Source organism: Xenopus laevis, chromosome 2L (genome assembly GCF_017654675.1).
Source record: "Xenopus laevis strain J_2021 chromosome 2L, Xenopus_laevis_v10.1, whole genome shotgun sequence".
Lineage (NCBI taxonomy): Eukaryota > Metazoa > Chordata > Amphibia > Anura > Pipidae > Xenopus > Xenopus laevis.
In genome coordinates, this window is record NC_054373.1 from 177,105,680 (window position 1) to 177,127,532 (window position 21,853).

General features: G+C 37.8%; 1 protein-coding gene and 1 long non-coding RNA gene across 2 annotated transcripts; both read right to left on the reverse strand.

Annotated features, from left to right (window-relative positions):
• Window positions 1-1,135: 1,135 nt before the first annotated feature.
• Window positions 1,136-17,198, reverse strand: LOC121399745 (serine/threonine-protein kinase PAK 5-like). Its single transcript, XM_041581303.1, has 19 exons — window positions 17,133-17,198; window positions 16,858-16,914; window positions 16,475-16,603; window positions 16,080-16,190; window positions 15,891-15,981; window positions 15,668-15,786; window positions 14,995-15,049; window positions 14,267-14,361; window positions 5,075-5,155; window positions 4,788-4,814; window positions 4,510-4,575; window positions 4,235-4,291; window positions 3,856-3,984; window positions 3,469-3,579; window positions 3,280-3,370; window positions 3,057-3,175; window positions 2,385-2,439; window positions 1,598-2,061; window positions 1,136-1,255 (listed from the first exon to the last, which is right to left on the reverse strand). Exons 1-18 carry the CDS (start codon window positions 17,196-17,198, stop codon window positions 1,979-1,981), a joined length of 1,542 nt encoding a protein of 513 aa, XP_041437237.1. The 3' UTR covers window positions 1,136-1,255; window positions 1,598-1,978.
• A 2,361-nt stretch (window positions 17,199-19,559) lies between these two features.
• LOC121399670 lies at window positions 19,560-21,198 on the reverse strand. The gene is made up of 4 exons (XR_005965252.1): window positions 21,170-21,198; window positions 20,475-20,528; window positions 20,324-20,359; window positions 19,560-19,606 (listed from the first exon to the last, which is right to left on the reverse strand). It is a non-coding gene; the product is annotated as an uncharacterized LOC121399670 (long non-coding RNA).
• Between the last annotated feature and the right edge of the window lie 655 nt (window positions 21,199-21,853).

The window sequence follows — 21,853 nt, forward strand, 5'->3', positions numbered from 1 at the left end:
GTGAGGGAATACAGGGCTATGGAAGATAGCTCATAGTACAAGTTGATCCAGGGACTGGTCTGATTGGAATTTTTTCCCCTCTGAGGCAAATTGGAGAGACTTCAGATGGGGTGTTTTGCCTTCCTCTGGATCAACTGACAGTTTGGCAGGTACAAAAAAGTTTAAGGTTGAACTTTTCAAACTAATTTACTATCTTATAATATACGCTTGCTAACCAAACAGTCATGACAAAGGGTGCATGGATGGAATTGTATAATAATCTAATTATCTACCTCGCAAGCATCAAACATGGGGTAACTTTAGTTCTCCCATTTGCCCTTTTTAGCTGAAGAAATAACAAATATCACAGATATTTGTGTGATTTAAGAATAAGCACAATAGTATTTCAATTCAAGCCAGATTAGTTACCCTCATGTTAAAAAAGGGGATGTACTAACCTTTTAATAAACCACTTTTACAGAACCCACCAGTCTCAAATATTACATCCTCTCAGGGTACAATAATAGGCAATCCCCTAAAAGACATTCATATGACAAGAATAAGGGCATCTATTTAAATTAGGAATTTTCATCTAACGCCACAGAAACGTGAATTCGCGATTTTTTCGGCGAAGTGAAACGGGAAAAGTTCACCCATCACTAAACATCTCTTATAGAGCTCTAGAAGGATTCTAACATTGCAGACATTTAGCCTGGCACACTGCACCAGTGCTTGTAGCACTAATAATGGTATTAGTCACTATTTGCTTGCTGCAAGAATAGATATTAATGGAAGACTACCAAGATAAAATGAAGAGAACATGGGAATTACCAGCAGGAACAGGATGAATAAAACCAGCACAGAAAGACTGTTTATGGGATTTTGTTGAGGTAGATGTGGGCTATGCCCAATTCCCTAACAAGTCATTTAAAGGAACATGGATATGAGCCAACAGTGGGATTGGAGGTTATTAGGGATGTCCCCCTATTAAAAAAATACAACAGAGATCAATGATATTTTAAGATGTTTATTGTTTTTTATAATGTATATATATTCAGTCGCTGTTGTCAATTAGCCGCCATCGGGACCAAGGGGCATGTTTAACATTGGTTGTCACAGGCAACATCTCCAGAAATCTCTCCAGATATTTATCTCCAATGTTAGTAAACATGCCCCAAGTCTGCGGGGCCCAAAGATGACATAAGGGCCCTGCAGTTGTGCCCCCGTCCCTCCCCCGATGGCTGCTATGATGTTCTGGAACTTCAGTGCTTCAGTCCTAAGGAGAGAACACTCAGTGTTAGCCATGGAGAAGGGTTGTCTGTATAATAATTCTGTAATTTGTTCTTTTTCTTTATGTATTTACTATTATTTATATCCCATTCCCTTTGCTGCTGATTTAAAGGTCAACTACTACAACTAATAATAAAATTTCTCTATAGATGTGGCCTAGTTCAGTGCCCTCTGCCCTAATACAATCTCAGCCTTATATAATGGGCGGCATTAGTTATAGAATTATCATATATGTAGTAAAGCCGGAGACTATAGTAAGAATAAGAGCAGTAGGTGGATATGGTCTGTACATCAAGTGAATTGTAATGAGAATGAGCAGTTCCCTTACTTCTCACTGCAGGTGCCATTTGATATTGCTCTTCACACCCCTTTCATTAAAGATCTTACAAATGAAGGGGTGTGATAAGAGCTTTCCAGCAGACGGCCTCCAAGCTGGATCTTTCTGGAGGCATTGGCCGACGAATGAATGGAAATTGTCGCTCCTGGAAAAAAGAAACAGAAGCCAAAATTAAAATTGTTTATGTTAAATAAACAACCATGTGCCCTGAATACCTTAATATACCCCTCACCAAAGCTAATCCCTTGCTTGTTTCCCCACATTTAATATTCCCACCCCCTCCCCTCATTACCTTTTCATTTCCCCATCATCTCCCCTTTATTTCCCCACCCTCTCTACCTCTCCCTCTTTTCCTGTTTCAGTTGAAATGACTCACCATTTGTCCCACAATAATACTGGCGCAGGTCCGTGCATGATGCGTTTCATGAGTTTTTGCTGGGGAAATCTGCTGAATGCTAGGATGTAAGAGAATACAACATAAGAACATAATGACTGACAATCACAACAGTTGGAGGGCGATTTACTCAAATTCAAACCTTTTCTAATTTTGTAAAAACTCAAATTTACTAAAGTTTGTTTTACTTTCTCGATTGCCAGCACACTGAAAAAATAACGGATTCACAAACTGGAAAATTATAATTTGTGTAATTCAGCCCATTAGTTTTTAATATTCAGTAATATTCAGTGTTACAGCATGACACATACAGTAAATGCCCTCTAACTTTTCTACAAACTGTTCTTTATGTACTAACGTACAGTCCCACTGGGGTTTACTTACGGTAATAGCCTTCCGCCATTTGAAGTGCTGATATTCCCAAGGACCATATGTCAGCCTAGGTATTAAAACATAAGAAAAAAGCCAAATATTAGATAAGAAAATACACAGGGCATATACAATATTCCAGTGGTGGATCATTTAAATCCTTTTTCTATCTATTTGGAATGCACAGTAACAAAATACAGTAGAACTCCCATTTTATGTATTACAGGGGATTAGAAAAAAATGGTGTCAGGTCCAGGAAAGTGGAAAATCAGCGGAATTTATTATACATCATATAAAAGTGGGGCCACACACAAAAATGTGTAAAATGTGGGAAATAAAATCAAAGGGTGTGAAATGAAGGTTTCACTGTACAATACAAAACCTGACCTTTGTACTAATATAAAACATTTGAAGGAGTAAAGTGATGTCACTAAAGAATGACCCCAGGCTGAGCTGGAAAACCCCATAAAGAGTCAAGTGGAGTTGGTTTCTAATACTCCTGTGCACTGCACTCAGATTTGAGAATTTCTCTATTTGCTTCTCCCTCTCATATCACAGAAACCACTTTACAGCTTTGGATTCACTGTTATGAGAGGGGCATGTGAAGTGAGTGAAAAAGTCCATGCAGTGCACCCCGTGTAAGCTCCATACATTATATATAAAGTGAGAGAGAAGATATCACAATACCTTAGAGTTATACCATATGGTCTTCTTGCCAAAATTGGCCAATACTTCTGGCGCCAGGTATGGAATCCGCCCAGACGTACTGTGACTCATTTCCCCGATGGTGGCAGAGCTGAAATCACCTGAAATTGTATGACAAAAGCAGGAATTGTAATATTCATTTATAAATGTATCCAATAAAAAACATGGATAAATCCCTTTTTTTCAGATTCTAAGCATCACTTACTGATCTTTACATCTGCCGATGTTGTCAGGATAATGTTCTGGGGCCGCAGGTCATGATGGATGACCTTTTTGTTTTCCAGATGACACAGGCCCTGGGAAATGAATAAAGCAAATATATTAATATTTTTTCTGCTCTTAATTTAACTAGATTTAGCCAGAAAAGTGCCAAGGAGGATCACATGAGACATACCTTTAATACCTCCTTGCAGATGTACGCTATCCAGCTTTCATGCAAGGAGTACTGCTCACTGGTGTAGATTAGATCTTCCACCGCTACACCATTCCAACGCTCCATAGAAATCTAGAAAAGAACGTTTGACACATAAATTTGTGTGGTCTATAATTATATTAGGAAGTCTGGGGAAAGGCTGTGTGGATGTGAGTCAGAAATAGACCTACACAAGCATTCTGGGTGTAACTACAATATCAGGTGCAACTGAGAACAAAGTGATCCACATGCACCGTGACTCTTTCTTACCAAAATGAATAATATTTGCATCCAAAATGTTTGCTTGTATTAGAGCTGTTGATTGGCATGTTGGTGCATGAATTGTAACCTGAATAAACACTTCCTTACCCACAGTCCTTCATAGTGGGGCTTCTTTACAGAGGCACGTTGGTAATAAGCCCCATAGTAGCCAATGACATTTTCGTGGCCTCTGATAAGTTCAAGGACTTCCACTTCTTGAAGGATGTCTTTTCTCTTCTAGTTTCAAACAAAAGAAGCAAAGTCAGTACAATGGATACAATTACAATTTCAAATACCCCAGCCTAACTTGTAGTTCTGAAAAATGACAGTTTTGTAATATCCCTACATGAGAATTGCACAATATGTTTGCCTCTCTCTGTTCTTATTTCTTAAATCCCATATATTTAACAAGTTCTCCTTCTACTAAAAATCAGGTATAAAAAAAGTTTATTTGTATCTAATAATTATTATTATCAAGACTCATTACCTCTATGTCCTTTACGATGGTCACGGACACATCCAGTTGTTCTTTACGGTGCCAACCCTGCAACAAAAGTAGCCGATGAATCTCTGATCATTACTGTGTCGGAACATTAGGGAAAGCAAACACACATACTGGGTGGATATGGGAAGGTTTATTGGCAGATTGAGAAGCACAAGGAAAACACAGAAGGGACAAAAACTCTAGAGGGAACAACCAATCGGCAGAATCAACAGAATTACCCAAAACCATGACACAAGTTAAGCCATAAAATATCTTACGGTATAATTCATCCCGTAGCTGTCCTGTCCTGTTGGCTCCAGGATTTGCAGATATGTCCTGGGCGTCTAAAACATAACATTGTATTAAAAACATGATAAATACAAAACTGAATTAAAATAGTGCAACCTTTCCAATATGTGAGAAGAACAGGAGGTGTAGGGGAGCTGGGGACTGGTGTATTAGGGGAGAAGGCTGAGGGCTGGAATATTTAAGTCAAACCATTTGCTGTGCTTTTGCGTTGTTTAGTGTTCCAAAATACAGTTTAAAAGCTGCTTACCGGGAACTTTACTTCAAGCTGATTCTCCTGGGGAAGACAAAAAAGGTTTTCTCAGATCAATTGTTTTTGGGAAGTGCTAAAATTATAATTTTAGCAGGAACATTTTTATTGTATGAACTGAACCCTGGAGTGCTTAAATGTCAGGTGTTTTTGGAGACTAGTTAAGAAATGAGACGAAAAAAGTGTTGTGAAATGTATCAGGTCTCATTTTAAGAAGCTAAAATGCAATCTTGCATAAAATATAGGTTGATTTTTATTTGCCCCTACTCTTCCTCTCCTATTCTTACCTGGCAGTTGTTCATGCCCAGATCCAGCTCTTGCTTTTGTTTTTCCTGGCAGTTGGTATCGTCAGGGGTTTCTGATGGTTCCTGGTTAAGAGATAAAAGTCAAGTTATCAAATCAACTCAACAGCATTTTAAAGAAGAAGCGCAAAAAATGTAGATGTAATATTTAGGGATTGGTGTTTTATTTGTAATTATTCGGTAGTTACTTGGCAGATGACATTGAAAGAGCCAACAGATTACCCTGGTTAAGAGCAACGGTAAAACAGGCTGTTAGTTCAGCACTCTCCTCTGGGAATATGATGATGTTGTAATGGGAAAGCATCAAGCTAACAGAGCTCATGTTTAAAAAAAAAAGGCTAAAAATTGTGGAGGGTGCCCCACTAGAAAGAGCCAGACTAAATATCCAACCTAGTAACCCTTGCTTATCAAAAAAGACTTTGGTAATGATTATAAAAATAGTAAGAGGCCTATAAGGAACAATGTTATTAGGGCATTGCCAGTAAAAGCCAACACAACCTGTAAATTTTCATTTCTAGTTTTTATAACAGATGGTGATTGGTTGGAATAGGCAACTTAGCACCTATGCTGGTAATAAATTTCAGTAAATATTGTGGTGAGGATAAAGATTAAATGTCTGTGCTCCTCTCTTCCATGAGTTCCTTCCCAAGTGCTAGGAGATGCCATCATGCCTGACGCGTTTCACAATCATGCTTATTCAGAGGTGAACTGGAACTCAATGGCACATGATGAAGCTGAGATGTAAGAGAACAAGGATGGTTAAATTAGTCTGTACAGGCCATTTAGTAGAATGCCCAGTATATGCCAGCTGGAGACTGACAAGATGACATCATCATTATCAATATGACACAATGTTCTAGGGAAGAATAGATATTGCATGGTGGCCTTAGGTTGCTTCTCTAGTATTCCAGGTTTTTTCTTTCTTGGCAAGGGAAAGCTATTCCTTCTTAACTAATAGGTCTAAGAGACCATTGTCTCTCCTGTACCCCATTAGACGTTCCATATATTTATAGATTTAAATCTACCGCAGTAATGCTGCAATGAATGTTTTATCTTAACTTTATTAAAGGGGTTGTTCACCTTTAAATTACTTTAAGTATGATGTAGAGAGTGATATTCTGAGACAATTTGCAATTGGTTTTCATTTTTTTAGTATTTGTGGTTTTTGAGTTATTTAGCTTTTTATTTAGCAGCTCTCCAGTTTGCATTTGATTTCAGCCATCTGGTTGCTAGGGTCCAAATTACCCTAGCAACCATGTATTGATTTCAATAAGAAATTGTAATGTGAATAAAAGAGGCCCTGAATAGAAAGATTAATAATGAAAAAGAGCAATAACAATACATTTGTAGCCTTAAAGAGCATTTATTTTTTTAAGATGGGGTCAGTGACCCCCATTTGAAAGCTGGAAACAGTCAAAAGAAAAAGGCAGATAACTAAAAAATCTATTAAAAAAAGAAAAAAAGAAAGCCTATTGAAAAGTTGCTTAGATTTACCCATTCCATAATTTACTAAAAGTTAAAGTTGAACCACCCCTTTAAATAAATTAAAAATTGTAATTAATTAAAATAAATTAAAATAAAAATGTATCTCAGTATTTCTAAGTTAGAAATCTGAGCAACTCCGATTGCCGGAATGGACCTTATTTATGAAGAAAAAAGCCAGAAAAAATAGGGTCGGACAAACTTCTGAGCTTTCCACGGAAACTCTGAATTGTTCGGAGTTTTGCGCAAAAACAAAGATGTTTTGCGCAGAAACCACAAACTCATCAGATATTGGTACAGACATCAGCGCGGACACTGAGACCTTCCCCATTGACTTATACAGGACCTCGAGAGCTTTTAGATGCTGGGGTTTCAGATTCTGAGTTTTTAGACAATTGGACTCGAAAAAAATTTATTATTTGAGGTTCGGAGCTTGATAAATAACCCCCTAGAATTGTTAAATGCCATTTTGAAAGGGGAAAATTACCTAATGCTCAAATTACTTTAGGGCTTCTCAAATTAGAGACAGATCTGAAGGTGAGTGGGCTTGTTACAGGAGAGAACTGAGCAACATTAGATTATGGTTAATTGAGTCACATAAGGATTTGAGTTTCTTTCAATACCTCTTAAGATGCAGCAATGAGTTCTCGACAGGTTGCTATGCTAACAGCTCTATAAAATTCTCTTGTTTTCTATAGAACAGTGCTTGAGTCTTATTGTCCTTATTAAAGCAGAAACATCTTTTATTTTATACTATAGCCCAAATATAGTATTTATATATTATAGTAATCCATAACAGTCTAGAGTTAAATGTCCTTATGTTTGCCTTATGGCTCAGATTTACAGACAAGGAGGAGTTCATTATAAAGGGGTTTAACTGACAATTGTTCCAAAGAATAACATTTCACTGTTTGCACTGTTTAGAAGCAACTATTCTTCATTTTATTGTGTTTCTGGCCCCTTAGCTGTTGGAATGATTGGGAACAATGTCTAGAAATTTCTTCTAGCTCCTTGTTTTGGACTTTCCTTTAAATGGACCCGTCACCCAAAAAAATAATTAGAAATCCTATTTTATCACATAAGTCAAGCAAAATGAACTTTAATTACACTGTAAACCATATTTGAATCTTGTTTCCAATTGCCTGAATGGACCTTATTTAGGAAGAAAAAAGCCCAAAAAAATAGGGTCACACAAACTTTGGAGTTTTCCCAGAAAACTCACAAATGTTTGCGGTTTCTGCACAAAAAATTTTGTTTTTGTGCAAAACTCTGAACTAATCGGATATTGGTACAGACATCAGCGCAGACACTGAGACCTTCCCCATTGACTTATACAGGACCTCGAGAGCTTTTTTTTTTTTTTATTTTGCTCTGGTGAATGGACGTAACTACCCAAATTCACTAAGATGCGGATTTTACTGAACGTCACCTCTTGTGCCAGACTTGCCTTCACCACCTCAGACCAGGCGAAGTGCAATAGAGTAGGTAGGACTTCTTAAAAAAAAAAAATTGAAAAATTTTCTAAGTCCCAAAAAACGCTGGTGAGTTTTTAAGGGTTATAGGCTGCAAAAGAGCATAACATTTTTTTGGGTACGCCCCTATATTTTCTAACATATGGCACATAAACTATACACTGGGCTCATGTGTAGGGCAATATAACAACTCTATTTTATTTTATTAAGGTTTCCCGGGCTTCTGTAGTGTAATGTATTTGCTGCAACATATACGTTCAATAAACTTTATCTTCCCACCATTTGCAAATTAGGCAATGTTAGCGCAAGTTCGCTTCACTTGGCGCAGTAACGCTAGCGCAACTTCAACAGCATTTGGCGCCCTGGAGTTGCGCTGTGAGTGAAGCCGTCTTGTTTTTTAAAACAAAGATAATTGTCTCTCTGGCAGTGCTTTCCCTTTTCATACTGGTGCGTGTGAATCGTTTCTCTATAATACAATATTATACAATATTATACAGAGGACAGTATACAGGTGGGTGTGCATCTCAGAATTATGTGTAGCAGGCACTATGGCGTTACATTGGCCCCCCTGAACCTGGAAAAAAGTAGGAGAGCTGGGAGTCCCCAGCGCAATCTGTATGTTAAATGACCGGACGCGCTTAGCCAGAGCAGCACTAAGTGACTTGTAACACTACAAAGGTTTACGCCGGTTGCCCCAGCAGCATTCGGTATCTGCAGAGACGGTGCAAGACAGCTCTAGTGCGCTGAGATGCACACCCACCTCTATACTGTCCCCTAATTGGACAATTAATATGTCATTGCTGTTCTGATTGGACAAGGGGTCCGGCCCTAGGGGTAGATATGCTCTGGCATGGTGGTAACCTATCTTCACTTAACTCTTTTTCTGATCCCCAAATCTGTTCTTCTTACTTCTAGCTGATACACTAATACTCTCTCTACATGTTCTGTGCACTCCTCTTACTTCCCACACAGTTCTATGTTGCTTCACGCGTACTATACACACGGAACGGTGGTTGCTTAGAAACAGGTTTTGGCGACATTAAACGGCTGTGGTTTTCTAGTTGTTTGCCTGTAATCTCGAGACAAAGATCCCGGTGAGGGATTGAAACATTGAGTGGAATAAACAAAAACATTTTTGCATCCAAGATGATCTGGTGAGTGTTGCTTGTTGTGCAAATATCTGTTTTCTTTAGCTGGCACCTTTGGAACTGATAATATATATATAGCCTTATCTGGAATCTGCTATCCAGAAAGTTCTAAATTACTGGTATGGGATCCATTATCTGGAAACCTGTTATCCAGAAAGCTACAAATTATGGAAAAGCCATCTCTCCTATAGACTCCATTTAATCCAAATCTTTAAAAATAATTTGCTTTTTCTCTGCAATAATAAAACTGTAACTTGGACTTGATCTAAACTAAGATATACCTAATCCTTAATGAATTTAGGGCAGGGTATTGTAAGTAATGTATCAGTGTTTGCAGATGACACAAAACTATCCAGCCCAATTAATTCCATCCAGGATGTGGCACTTGCAACAATCTGGGCAGCTAAGTGGCAAATGAGACTCAATGTTGATAAATGTAAAGTCATGTACCTGGGATGTAAAAATATCCACATATACCCTTAATGGTACTGCACTAGGCAAATCCATTATGGAAAAGGACCTTGGAGTCCTTGTAGATGATAAACTTGGCTGTAGCAAGCAATGCCAGTCAGCAGCATCAAGGGCAAATAAGGTCTTGAGCTGTATTAAAAGGGGCAGAGAGTCACGGGAGGAGGGGGTCATTCTTCCACTGTATAGAGCACTTGTAAGGCCCCATCTAGAATATGCCGTACAGTTTTGGTCTCCATCACTCAAACAGGACATTATTGTATTAGAGAGGGTACAGAGAAGGGCAACTAAGCTGGTAAAAGGTATGGAAAATCTTAGCTATGAGGAAAGACTGGCCAAATTGGGGATGTTCACGCTGGAGAAGAGGCGCTTAAGGGGAGATATAATAACTATGTATAAATATACAGATGAAGCCACTTGGATTTGTGAGATAAATGCGTCATGACTCATGGTTAATTGAAGAAACTGCGTTATCTAAAGTCATCTTAACTCATTTAATGCATTTAACCTTACCATTAGCATACCAAAGCACCATTGTGAACAATGGTGAATGCCTTAATTAGATGGGATGTTGTGACGCAGTTTTCTGTGTTAAATGAGATAAATGGGATATCTGTGTTTAGTTATTCTGTGTTAAACAGACAAACCAAAGTGGCTGCATCTGTATAAGGGGATCATATAATAATCTCTCTAATGCTTTATTTACCAGTAGGTCTTTCCAGCTGACACAAGGTCACCCATTCCGATTAGAAGAAAAGAGGTTCCTCCTAAATATTGGGAAGGGGTTTGTTACAGTGAGAGCTGTGAAGATGTAGAATTCTCTCCCTGAATCAGTGGTACAGGCTGATACATTAGATAGCTTTAAGCAAAGTTGCACTAGCGTTGACTAATTTGCATATGGCGGAAAGTTAAGTTGAATAGACGTATATGTTGTAGCAAATACATTACATTACACAAGCCCAGGAGACCTTAATAAAATTAAATAGAGTTGTTAAATACCCTACACATGAGCCCACTGTATTGTTTATATGTTAGTAAATATATGGGGGAGCCCAGGTACCCAAAACAATTTTAAGGACTTTTGCAGCCTATTACCCTGAAAAAGTAAGACGCCATAGTTTTTTGGGACTTAGAACATTTTTCAACTAAAAATTGAATAAGCCCAATACATTCCACTGCACTTCGCCTGGTCTGAGCTGACGAAGGCAAGTCTGGCGGAACAGGTAACGTTGAGTAAAAGGCGCATCTTAGTGAATTTGCGAAGTAACACTCTTTTGCCAGAGCGAAACTTCGCCTGTAGTAAGAGTGCGAAGTACCAAAATTACGTCACGCTGGTGAATATTCACTAACGTTAGTCACTTCGCCCTTTAGTGAATTTGCCCCATAGAGTCTATCAAGTAAGAAAGCAAATAAATTAAAACATTTTTGTAAATGATTTCATTTTGTTCTTTAATGATAAGACATTTCCTTGTACTTGATGGTAAGAAAACAATATGAACCCATAAGGTAGTCAGTAAATGGTATTGCCTGCCACATAGTCAATCTTTTTAGTTGTATAAATGTATTGAGATCCTAATTTCAAAAATACTCCTTATATGGTAAACCCCAGGTGCCAACCATTACAGATAATAGATATCATACCTGCAATGCAAAAATGTTTAAACTAATACCCAATACCCTAGCTGGGATCAGCTGTATGGAGGGATGAACCAAATCCAGGATTCGGCTTTTTTCTGAAGGATTTGGCCGAATTCTTCTGCCCGGCCGAACTGAATCCGAATCCTAATTTGCACATTCAAATTAGGGGTGGGGAGGAAAATCAAGGGACTTTTTGTTACAAAAGGAAGTAAAAAAATTTCCCCTTTCCACCCCTAATTTGCATATGCAAATTAGGATTCTGCATATGCAAATTAGGATTCTGATTACATAACTGCAGAATCTTTTGCGAAGGATTCAGGGATTGCCCGAATCCAAAATAGTGGATTCGGTGTATCCCTAGTTTTATGTACCCTCTGCAGTGGTCAGTGCTCTGGTCCCGTCTACCTATTTAGGGGGATCATAGATTCCCCAAAGCTGTATACATTCATTTGGGGTCAGTGAATCCAAGTAGTAGTTCCAAATAAATGAGAGAATCACAGCTTTATTACATTGAATCAAAACTATTAGCAAAGTGCATGTTCTTTAATTCAAGTTGCACTCTGGGTGTTACAGAGCAGTCACGTGTGTGTCCATAAGATCTGCTCCAAAATAACCCGTGACCTTTTTTCGATGATGTATTCTAGTTATATACAATATATGAGGTACACGCCAATAACCCATAGCAACCAACTGCTGACTGACTTTTACTTGGCAGCCATGGGTTACTGCTGAAGTTATAATATTCCTGCTGTTTATAAATTAGCTCTAGTATCTAGGACATCAGTCATTATACATATGGATTTTCTCATTTATTGTGCTAAACAGTGCAACAGGGAAACGGAAGCTTCTCCATATTGACTCCTTACATAGTTTGGGAATTAGCTTAGGAGTGCACAGATAATCTGCTAACAAAACAGTCATAGCAAAGGGTGAAATGATGGTGTTGTATAATAATCAAATTAACTACCATGCAAGCATCAAACATGGAGTAGCTTTATTTTTCCCATATGCCCTTTTTAGATAAAGAAATAAAGACCACAGCTTTTTTATTGATTTAAGAATGAGCTCAATAGCATTTCACTTACATTACACTCATGTTAAACAAGGGGGTGTACTTACCTTCTAATAAACCACTTTTACAGAACCCACCCATCTCAAAGATGACCTCCTCCCAGAGTACAATAAGAGGCAATCCCTTAAAAGGGTGATCTATAAGATGAGAAGAAGGGCATCTATTTAAATTAGGAAGTTTAATCTAAGGCTGCAGAAAAGTTTTTTTTACAGTGAGAGCTGTGGAATTCCTTCCCTGGCAGATACATTATAAAGCTTCAAGAAGGGGTTGGGTAGATTTTTAGAAAGTGAGAAAATAAAAAGTTAATAAGATTTCTTGCCTTCCTCTGGATCAACTAGCAGTTAATCAGGTTTCACTTACACATAAAAGGTTGAATTCGTTGACCACTTTTTATTTAACCTTGTCTATAATGTTATTACTTTTTTTATATTGAATCAATATTGTCATTGGAAAACATAGTTTTTACAAAACACATCAGTTAATAGTGCTGCTCCAACAGACTTCTGCACTAAAATCCATTTTTCATGTTGAAATCTGACATGGGGCTAGGCATATTGTCAGTTTCCCAAGTGCCCTCAGTCATGTGACTTGCACTCTGATAAACTGCAGTCTCTCTTTACTGCTGTACTGCAAGTTGGAGAGATATCAACCCACTCCATTACCCCCCCCCAGCAGCCTAACAATGGGAAGGTGATCAGATAACAGCTCCCTGGTAGATATAAGAACAGCAATAGTAAACATCCAGGTCCCACTGAGACTCCTTTGGTTACATTGAGTAGGAAAAACAACAGCCTGCCAGAAAGCAGATCCATTCTAAAGTGCTGGCTCTTTCTGAAAGCAAATGTCCAGAAAGCTAAAATGACCTGAGATGCACCAACACACCAATATTACAACTACAACTAGAAGGATTCTAACATTGCAGACATTTAGCCTGGCACACTGCACCAGTGCTTGTAGCATTAATAATGGTATTAGCCCCTATTTGCTTGCTGCAAGAATAGATATTAATGGAAGACTACCAAGATAAAATTAAGAGAACATGGGAATTACCAGCAGGAACAGGATGAATTAAACCAGCACAGAAAGACTGTTTATGGGATTTTATTGAGGTAGATGTGGGCTATGCCCAATTCCCTAACAAGTCATTTAAAGGAACATGAATATGAGCCAACAGTGGGATTGGAGGTTATTAGGGATGTCTCCCTATTAAAAAAATACAACAGAGATCAATGTTATTTTAAGATGTTTATTGTTTTTTATAATGTACAAGATCAAATTGATGTCAATCAGCCGCTGTTGTCAATTAGCCGCCATCGGGACCAAGGGGCATGTTTAACATTGGTTGTCATGGGCAATATCTCCCGAAATCTCTCCAGATATTTATCTCCAATGTTAGTAAACATGCCCCAAGTCTGCGGGGCCCAAAGATGACATAAGGGCCCTGCAGTTGTGCCCCCGTCCCTCCCCCGATGGCTGCTATGATGTTCTGAAACTTCAGTGCTTCAGTCCTAAGGAGAGAATACTCAGTGTTAGCCATGGAGAAGGGTTGTCTGTATAAGAATTCTGCAATTCTCTTTCTATGTGTATTTACTATTATTTATATTCTATTGCTGCTGATTTAAAGGTCAACTACTACAACTAATAATAACATTTCTCAATATGTGGCCTAGTTCAGTGACCTCTGCCCTAATACAATCTCAGCCTTATATAATGGGCGGCATTAGTTACAGAATTATAATATATGTAGTAAAGCTGGAGACTATAGTAAGAATAAGAGCAGTAGGTGGATATGGTCTGTACATCAAGTGAATTGTAATGAGAATGAGCAGTTCCCTTACTTCTCACTGCAGGTGCCATTTGATATTGCTCTTCACACCCCTTTCATTAAAGATCTTACAAATGAAGGGGTGTGATAAGAGCTTTCCAGCAGACGGCCTCCAAGCTGGATCTTTCTGGAGGCAATGGCCGACGAATGAATGGAAATTGTCGCTCCTGGAAAAAAGAAACAGAAGCCAAAATTAAAATTGTTTATGTTAAATAAACAACCATGTGCCCTGAATACCTTAATATACCCCTCACCAAAGCTAATCCCTTGCTTGTTTCCCCACATTTAATATTCCCACCCCCTCCCCTCATTACCTTTTCATTTCCCCATCATCTCCCCTTTATTTCCCCACCCTCTCTACCTCTCCCTCTTTTCCTGTTTCAGTTGAAATGACTCACCATTTGTCCCACAATAATACTGGCGCAGGTCCATGCATGATGCGTTTCATGAGTTTTTGCTGGGGAAATCTGCTGAATGCTAGGATGTAAGAGAATACAACATAAGAACATAATGACTGACAATCACAACAGTTGGAGGGCGATTTACTCAAATTCAAACCTTTTCTAATTTTGTAAAAACTCAAATTTACTAAAGTTTGTTTTACTTTCTCAATTGCCAGCACACTGAAAAAATAACGGATTCACAGACTGGAAAATTACTATTTGTGTAATTCAGCCAAATCGTTTTTAATATTTAATAATATTCAGTGTTACAGCATGACACATACAGTAAATGCCCTCTAACTTTTCTACAAACAGTTCTTTATGTACTAACGTACAGTCCCACTGGCGTTTACTTACGATAATAGCCTTCCGCCATTTGAAGTGCTGATATTCCCAAGGACCATATGTCAGCCTAGGTATTAAAACATAAGAAAAAGGCAAAAATTAGATAAGAAAATACACAGGGCATATAAAATATTCTAGTGGTGGATCATTCAAAATACTTTTTCTATCTATTTGGAATGCACAGTAACAAAATACAGTAGAACTCCCATTTTATGTATTACAGGGGATTAGAAAAAAATGGTGGAAAATCCAGGAAAGTGGAAAATCAGGGGAATTCATTATACATCATATAAAAGTGGGGCCACACACAAAAAATGTGTAAAATGTGGGAAATAAAATCAAAGGGTGTGAAATGAAGGTTTCACTGTACAATACAAAACCTGACCTTTGTACTAATATAAAACATTTGAAGGAGTAAAGTGATGTCACTAAAGAATGACCCCAGGCTGAGCTGGAAAACCCCATAAAGAGTCAAGTGGAGTTGGTTTCTAATACTCCTGTGCACTGCACTCAGATTTGAGAATTTCTCTCTTCGCTTCTCCCTCTCATGTCACAGAAACCACTTTACAGCTTTGGATTCACTGTTATGAGAGGGGCATGTGAAGTGAGTGAAAAAGTCCATGCAGTGCACCCCGTGTAAGCTCCATACATTATATATAAAGTGAGAGAGAAGATATCACAATACCTTAGAGTTATACCATATGGTCTTCTTGCCAAAATTGGCCAGTACTTCTGGCGCCAGGTATGGAATCCGCCCAGACGTACTGTGACTCATTTCCCCGATGGTGGCGGAGCTGAAATCACCTGAAATTGTATGACAAAAGCAGGAATTGTAATATTCATTTATAAATGTATCCAATAAAAAACATGGATAAATCCGTTTTTTTCGGATTCTAAGCATCACTTACTGATCTTTACATCTGCCGATGTTGTCAGGATAATGTTCTGGGGCCGCAGGTCGTGATGGATGACCTTTTTGTTTTCCAGATGACACAGGCCCTGGGAAATGAATAAAGCAAATATATTAATATTTTTTCTGCTCTTAATTGAACTAGATTTAGCCAGAAAAGTGCCAAGGAGGATCACATGAGACATACCTTTAATACCTCCTTGCAGATGTACGCTATCCAGCTTTCATGCAAGGAGTACTGCTCACTGGTGTAGATGAGATCTTCCACCGCTACACCATTCCAACGCTCCATAGAAATCTAGAAAACAATCAAAGAACATTTGACACATAAATTTGTGTGGTCTATAATTATATTAGGAAGTCTGGGGAAAGGCTGTGTGGATGTGAGTCAGAAATAGACCTACACAAGCATTCTGGGTGTAACTACAATATCAGGTGCAACTGAGAACAAAGTGATCCACATGCACCGTGACTCTTTCTTACCAAACTGAATAATATTTGCATCCAAAATGTTTGCTTGTATTAGAGCTGTTGATTGGCATGTTGGTGCATAAATTGTAACCTGAATAAACACTTCCTTACCCACAGTCCTTCATAGTGGGGCTTCTTTACAGAGGCACGTTGGTAATAAGCCCCATAGTAGCCAATGACATTTTCGTGGCCTCTGATAAGTTCAAGGACTTCCACTTCTTGAAGGATGTCTTTTCTCTTCTAGTTTCAGACAAAAGAAGCAAAGTCAATACAATGGATAAAATTACAATTTCCAATACCCCAGCCTAACTTGTAGTTCTGAAAAATGACAGTTTTGTAATATCCCTACATGAGAATTGCACAATATGTTTGCCTCTCTCTGTTCTTATTTCTTAAATCCCATATATTTTTGAAACAAGTTCTCCTTCTACTAAAAATCAGGTATAAAAAAAGTTTATTTGTATCTAATAATTATTATTATCAAGACTCATTACCTCTATGTCCTTTACGATGGTCACGGACACATCCAGTTGTTCTTTACGGTGCCAACCCTGCAACAAAAGTAGCCGATGAATCTCTGATCATTACTGTGTCGGAACATTAGGGAAAGCAAACACACATACTGGGTGGATATGGGAAGGTTTATTGGCAGATTGAGAAGCACAAGGAAAACACAGAAGGGACAAAAACTCTAGAGGGAACAACCAATCGGCAGAATCAACAGAATTACCCAAAACCATGACACAAGTTAAGCCATAAAATATCTTACGGTATAATTCATCCCGTAGCTGTCCTGTCCTGTTGGCTCCAGGATTTGCAGATATGTCCTGGGCATCTAAAACATAACATTGTATTAAAAACATGATAAATACAAAACTGAATTAATATAGTGCAACCTTTCCAATATGTGAGAAGAACAGGAGGTGTAGGGGAGCTGGGGACTGGTGTATTAGGGGAGAAGGCTGAGGGCTGGAATATTTAAGTCAAACCATTTGCTGTGCTTTTGCGTTGTTTAGTGTTCCAAAATACAGTTTAAAAGCTGCTTACCGGGAACTTTACTTCAAGCTGATTCTCCTGGGGAAGACAAAAAAGGTTTTCTCAGATCAATTGTTTTTGGGAAGTGCTAAAATTATAATTTTAGCAGGAACATTTTTATTGTATGAACTGAACCCTGGAGTGCTTAAATGTCAGGTGTTTTTGGAGACTAGTTAAGAAATGAGACGAAAAAAGTGTTGTGAAATGTATCAGGTCTCATTTTAAGAAGCTAAAATGCAATCTTGCATAAAATATAGGTTGATTTTTATTTGCCCCTACTCTTCCTCTCCTATTCTTACCTGGCAGTTGTTCATGCCCAGATCCAGCTCTTGCTTTTGTTTTTCCTGGCAGTTGGTATCGTCAGGGGTTTCTGATGGTTCCTGGTTAAGAGATAAAAGTCAAGTTATCAAATCAACTCAACAGCATTTTAAAGAAGAAGCGCAAAAAATGTAGATGTAATATTTAGGGATTGGTGTTTTATTTGTAATTATTCGGTAGTTACTTGGCAGATGACATTGAAAGAGCCAACAGATTACCCTGGTTAAGAGCAACGGTAAAACAGGCTGTTAGTTCAGCACTCTCCTCTGGGAATATGATGATGTTGTAATGGGGAAGCATCAAGCTAACAGAGCTCATGTTTAAAAAAAAAAGGCTAAAAATTGTGGAGGGTGCCCCACTAGAAAGAACCAGACTAAATATCTAACCTAGTAACCCTTGCTTATCAAAAAAGACTTTGGTAATGATTATAAAAATAGTAAGAGGCCTATAAGGAACAATGTTATTAGGGCATTGCCAGTAAAAGTCAACACAACCTGTTAATTTTCATTTCTAGTTTTTATAACAGATGGTGATTGGTTGGAATAGGCAACTTAGCACCTATGTTGGTAATAAATTTCGGTAAATATTGTTATTGGTATAGAGATTATTTATGAAGCATGTAACTATGTTCTTTTAAATACATTGGGGCCACTGAACAATTCATTGTTGGTTACCTCATAGGTGTCACATTGGGGCTCTTCAAGTCTTTCTATGTTATTTTATAAGTTCAACCCGCAGACATTATTATAAAATAAATCTTTGTTACTCATTGGTTATGTCCTTCTTACCAGGGAGTGGCAGGGGCTGCTATCAGCTATCAGATCTTGTTCCTGCTCCACTTGTTGTTCTTCAACTTGTTGTTTTTCCTGAAAAAAAAAGGTTTTGAAAATGTTAATTTACAAGTTCAACCTGCGGGCATTATTACATAATAAATCTTTGTTACCAATTGGTTATGTCCTTCTTACCTCGGAGTGGCAGGGGCTGCTATCAGCTATCAGATCTTGTTCCTGCTCCACTTGTTGTTGTTCCTGTTTAAGAAAAGGGAAAAAAAGATTTTGTAAATGTTATTTGATAAGTTCAACTCACGGACATTATTACAAAATAAATCTTTATTACTCATTGGTTATGTCCTTCTTACCTGGAAGTGGCAGGGGCTGCTATCAGCTATAAGATCTTGCTCCTGCTCCACTTGTTGTTGTTCCTGTTTAAGAAAAGGGAAAAAAAAGATTTTGAAAATGTTATTTTATCAATTCAACCCTCGGACATTATTACAAAATAAAATCTTTGTTAACCATTGGTTATGTCCTTCTTACCTCGGAGTGGCAGGGGCTGCTATCAGCTATCAGATCTTGTTCCTGCTCCACTTGTTGTTGTTCCTGTTTAAGAAAAGGGAAAAAAAAGATTTTGAAAATGTTATTTTATAAGTTCAACCCGCGGACATTATTAAAAAATAAATCTTTGTTACCGATTGGTTATATCCTTCTTACCTGGGAGTGGCAGGGGCTGCTATCAGCTCTTAGATCCTGGTCCTGCTCCACTTGTTGTTCCTCCTGTTTAAGACAAAAAAAAAATAAAACGATTTTTAAAAAAAGATTTCCCAGCTCAATACTGTAACAAAATATTTCCTTGAAATATTTTTTATATATTACGACCATAGCATTTCTTCTTACCTGATTGATGTTGATCTCAGGAGTTTCTGGAGTCTCCTGGTTAAGAGAAGGAAATAAAAAAAACATTGTATTATTGCTGTTATAAAGAAGCTAAACTACAATCTTGCATAAAATATAGGGTGATTTGTTTTTTTTCCCCAAGACTCACTCTTTCTGATGTGCTTACCTGGTAGATGGTTACAGCCAGCTCCAGTTTCTGCTCTGGCTTTTCTGATGGTTCCTGGTTAAAAGATAAAAGTCAAGTTATCAACTAAGTTTTTTGGAGAAGAAGAAGTGCAAATAATTAATATTTAGGGATTGCTGTTCTGATTTATTCAGTACTCAACAGGTTGTACCTGGTTAGAAGAGGAAAATAGATCAGGTCTATAACTGCTCTATGTAGAGATCCATATGTGGATGTAAATCATCTTTATATCACATATTTTGGTCTAATGGAATATAGTTAACTGTTTGCAAACCATCATATTAAACTCTCATGTTTCCATTAATAGTAACCATCTTGCTCAATAAAATGCTTTCCCAACATTTTCCATGAGTATCACCAGATTATAAAGGTGAAGAGCAATGATATAAGAGACTGTTAGATCAGTGGTCTCCTCTGGAAATATGTTCCAATGGGGAGCACTGAGCTACCAATGCTCATGTTAAAAATGTGGCTACAAACTTGTGGAACTGGGCCCTCTAGAAAAGGTTTGGGACATGAAAACATTTTTTATTTCATAGTGGTCACTGAGGGAACCAAAGAGCTACAGTAACACCAGCTTGAAGATGGAAGTAGCTCCAGGCTTCTCCTGCAGAAGTTCAGCCACTTGAATGCACAGACTCACCAGTGCTGAAGTTGGTGGCACCTAACAAATTGTCACCCCCCCAAGGTGAATCTGGGTTTCATATTTCCTTACAAATTTTTTGATATTACAACCATAGCATTTCTTCTTACCTGTTCAATGTTGACATCAGGAGTTTCTGGAGTCTCCTGGTTAAGAAAGGGAAAGAAAAAACATTGTATTATTGGTGTTATAAAGAAGCTACACTGCAAAAAATATAGGGTGATTTTTTATTCTCCACGACACTCTTTCTGATGTGCTTACCTGGCAGATGGTTTCAGCCAGGTCTAGTTTCTGCTCTGGGTTTTCTGATGGTACCTGGTTAAAAGATAAAAGTCAAGTTATCAAAACAACTCAGCTTTTTGTAGAAGAAGTGCAAATAATTGTGTAATATTTAGGGATTGGTGTTTTGATTTATTCAGTACTTATTGGCAGATAGTATTTCCAGAATCAACAGGTTGTACCTGGTTAAGAGAGGAAAATAGATCAGGGCTATAACTGCTCTATGTACAGATCCATATGTGGATGTAAATCATCTTTATATCACACATTTTAGCTTAATGGATTATAGTTATAGTTAATGTTTCCATAAATAGTAACCATCTTGCTCAATAAACTGCTTTCCTAACATATTCCATGAGTATCACCAGATTATCCAGGTGAAGAGCAATGATATAAGAGACTGTTAGATCAGTGGTCTCCTCTGGAAATATGTTCCAATGGGGAGCACTGAGCTAACGACGCTCATGTTAAAAATATGGCTACAAACTTGTGGAACTGGGCCCTCTAGAAAAGGCTTGGGACTTGGCTGGGAGGGGGCCCAGACTAATATAACAACCATTACCTCAGAAATATATATATAGAATGGTGGTAATGATAATAATTATAATAAATCAACACAACATTTAAGGGAAGCTAAAACATAAAGACTGTTTGATACCAACTCCTTTACTGCTTACCAGGCAGATTATTTCGTTGGGTTCCTCCTGGTTAAATGATAAAAAGGTGGTGTTATTTTATTTAATTAAAGGCCTATCATTCACTGTTAGTTATCACTAAATGAGTATGGTTAATTTTGTAAACATATGATTTTATGATTTTTACTAATGTGAGTAAATAAATGCAGGGTCAGAACAGGGATTTATTCTGATAATAATAATAATGCAAAGACCAAGGGGTTATCCCTTTGATCAAGGAAGAAAAGTGTTTTACTAAGGTCCAAGACATCATGAAATGTGTCATCTATGGATCTGGTAATGGATTATCCTGTAGCTGAATGTCACTATTAAATGGCTTTACAAGTAAGGAAGGTGCCCGAGGTTATCAAGTCATGGACTAATGATGATTAATCTAATGAGAAATAAATGGGGGATGTGGTCAAATGTGAATAAACTGGTGAAATCCAGTTTATCCAGTGGGTTTTTTTTTGGACCAGTATGAATTGAACATGTAATAAGGAAATAAACAGGGTTTGAATAGTTAGGAAAATGGCATCACATATGTTTGTTGCCCAGTTCTTCAACACTTACCACAACAGATTTTCTGATGGTCTTATCTTTTTTCTTCTAAGGAAGACATAAAAAAAAGGTTTTATCACAAAAACGCAATTAGCAGATATATATATAAAACACCTGACTCTCTTT

Excerpts from the sequence above, each read along its gene's own strand:
- LOC121399745 (XM_041581303.1), bottom strand. The coding sequence starts at position 17,198 with ATGCCCAGGACATATCTGCAAATCCTGGAGCCAACAGGACAGGACAGC. Across the intron at positions 15,982-16,079 it reads TCTGCAAGGAGGTATTAAAG|GGCCTGTGTCATCTGGAAAA; the intron begins GTATGTCTCATG and ends TTCATTTCCCAG. Across the intron at positions 3,371-3,468 it reads TCTGCAAGGAGGTATTAAAG|GGCCTGTGTCATCTGGAAAA; the intron begins GTATGTCTCATG and ends TTCATTTCCCAG.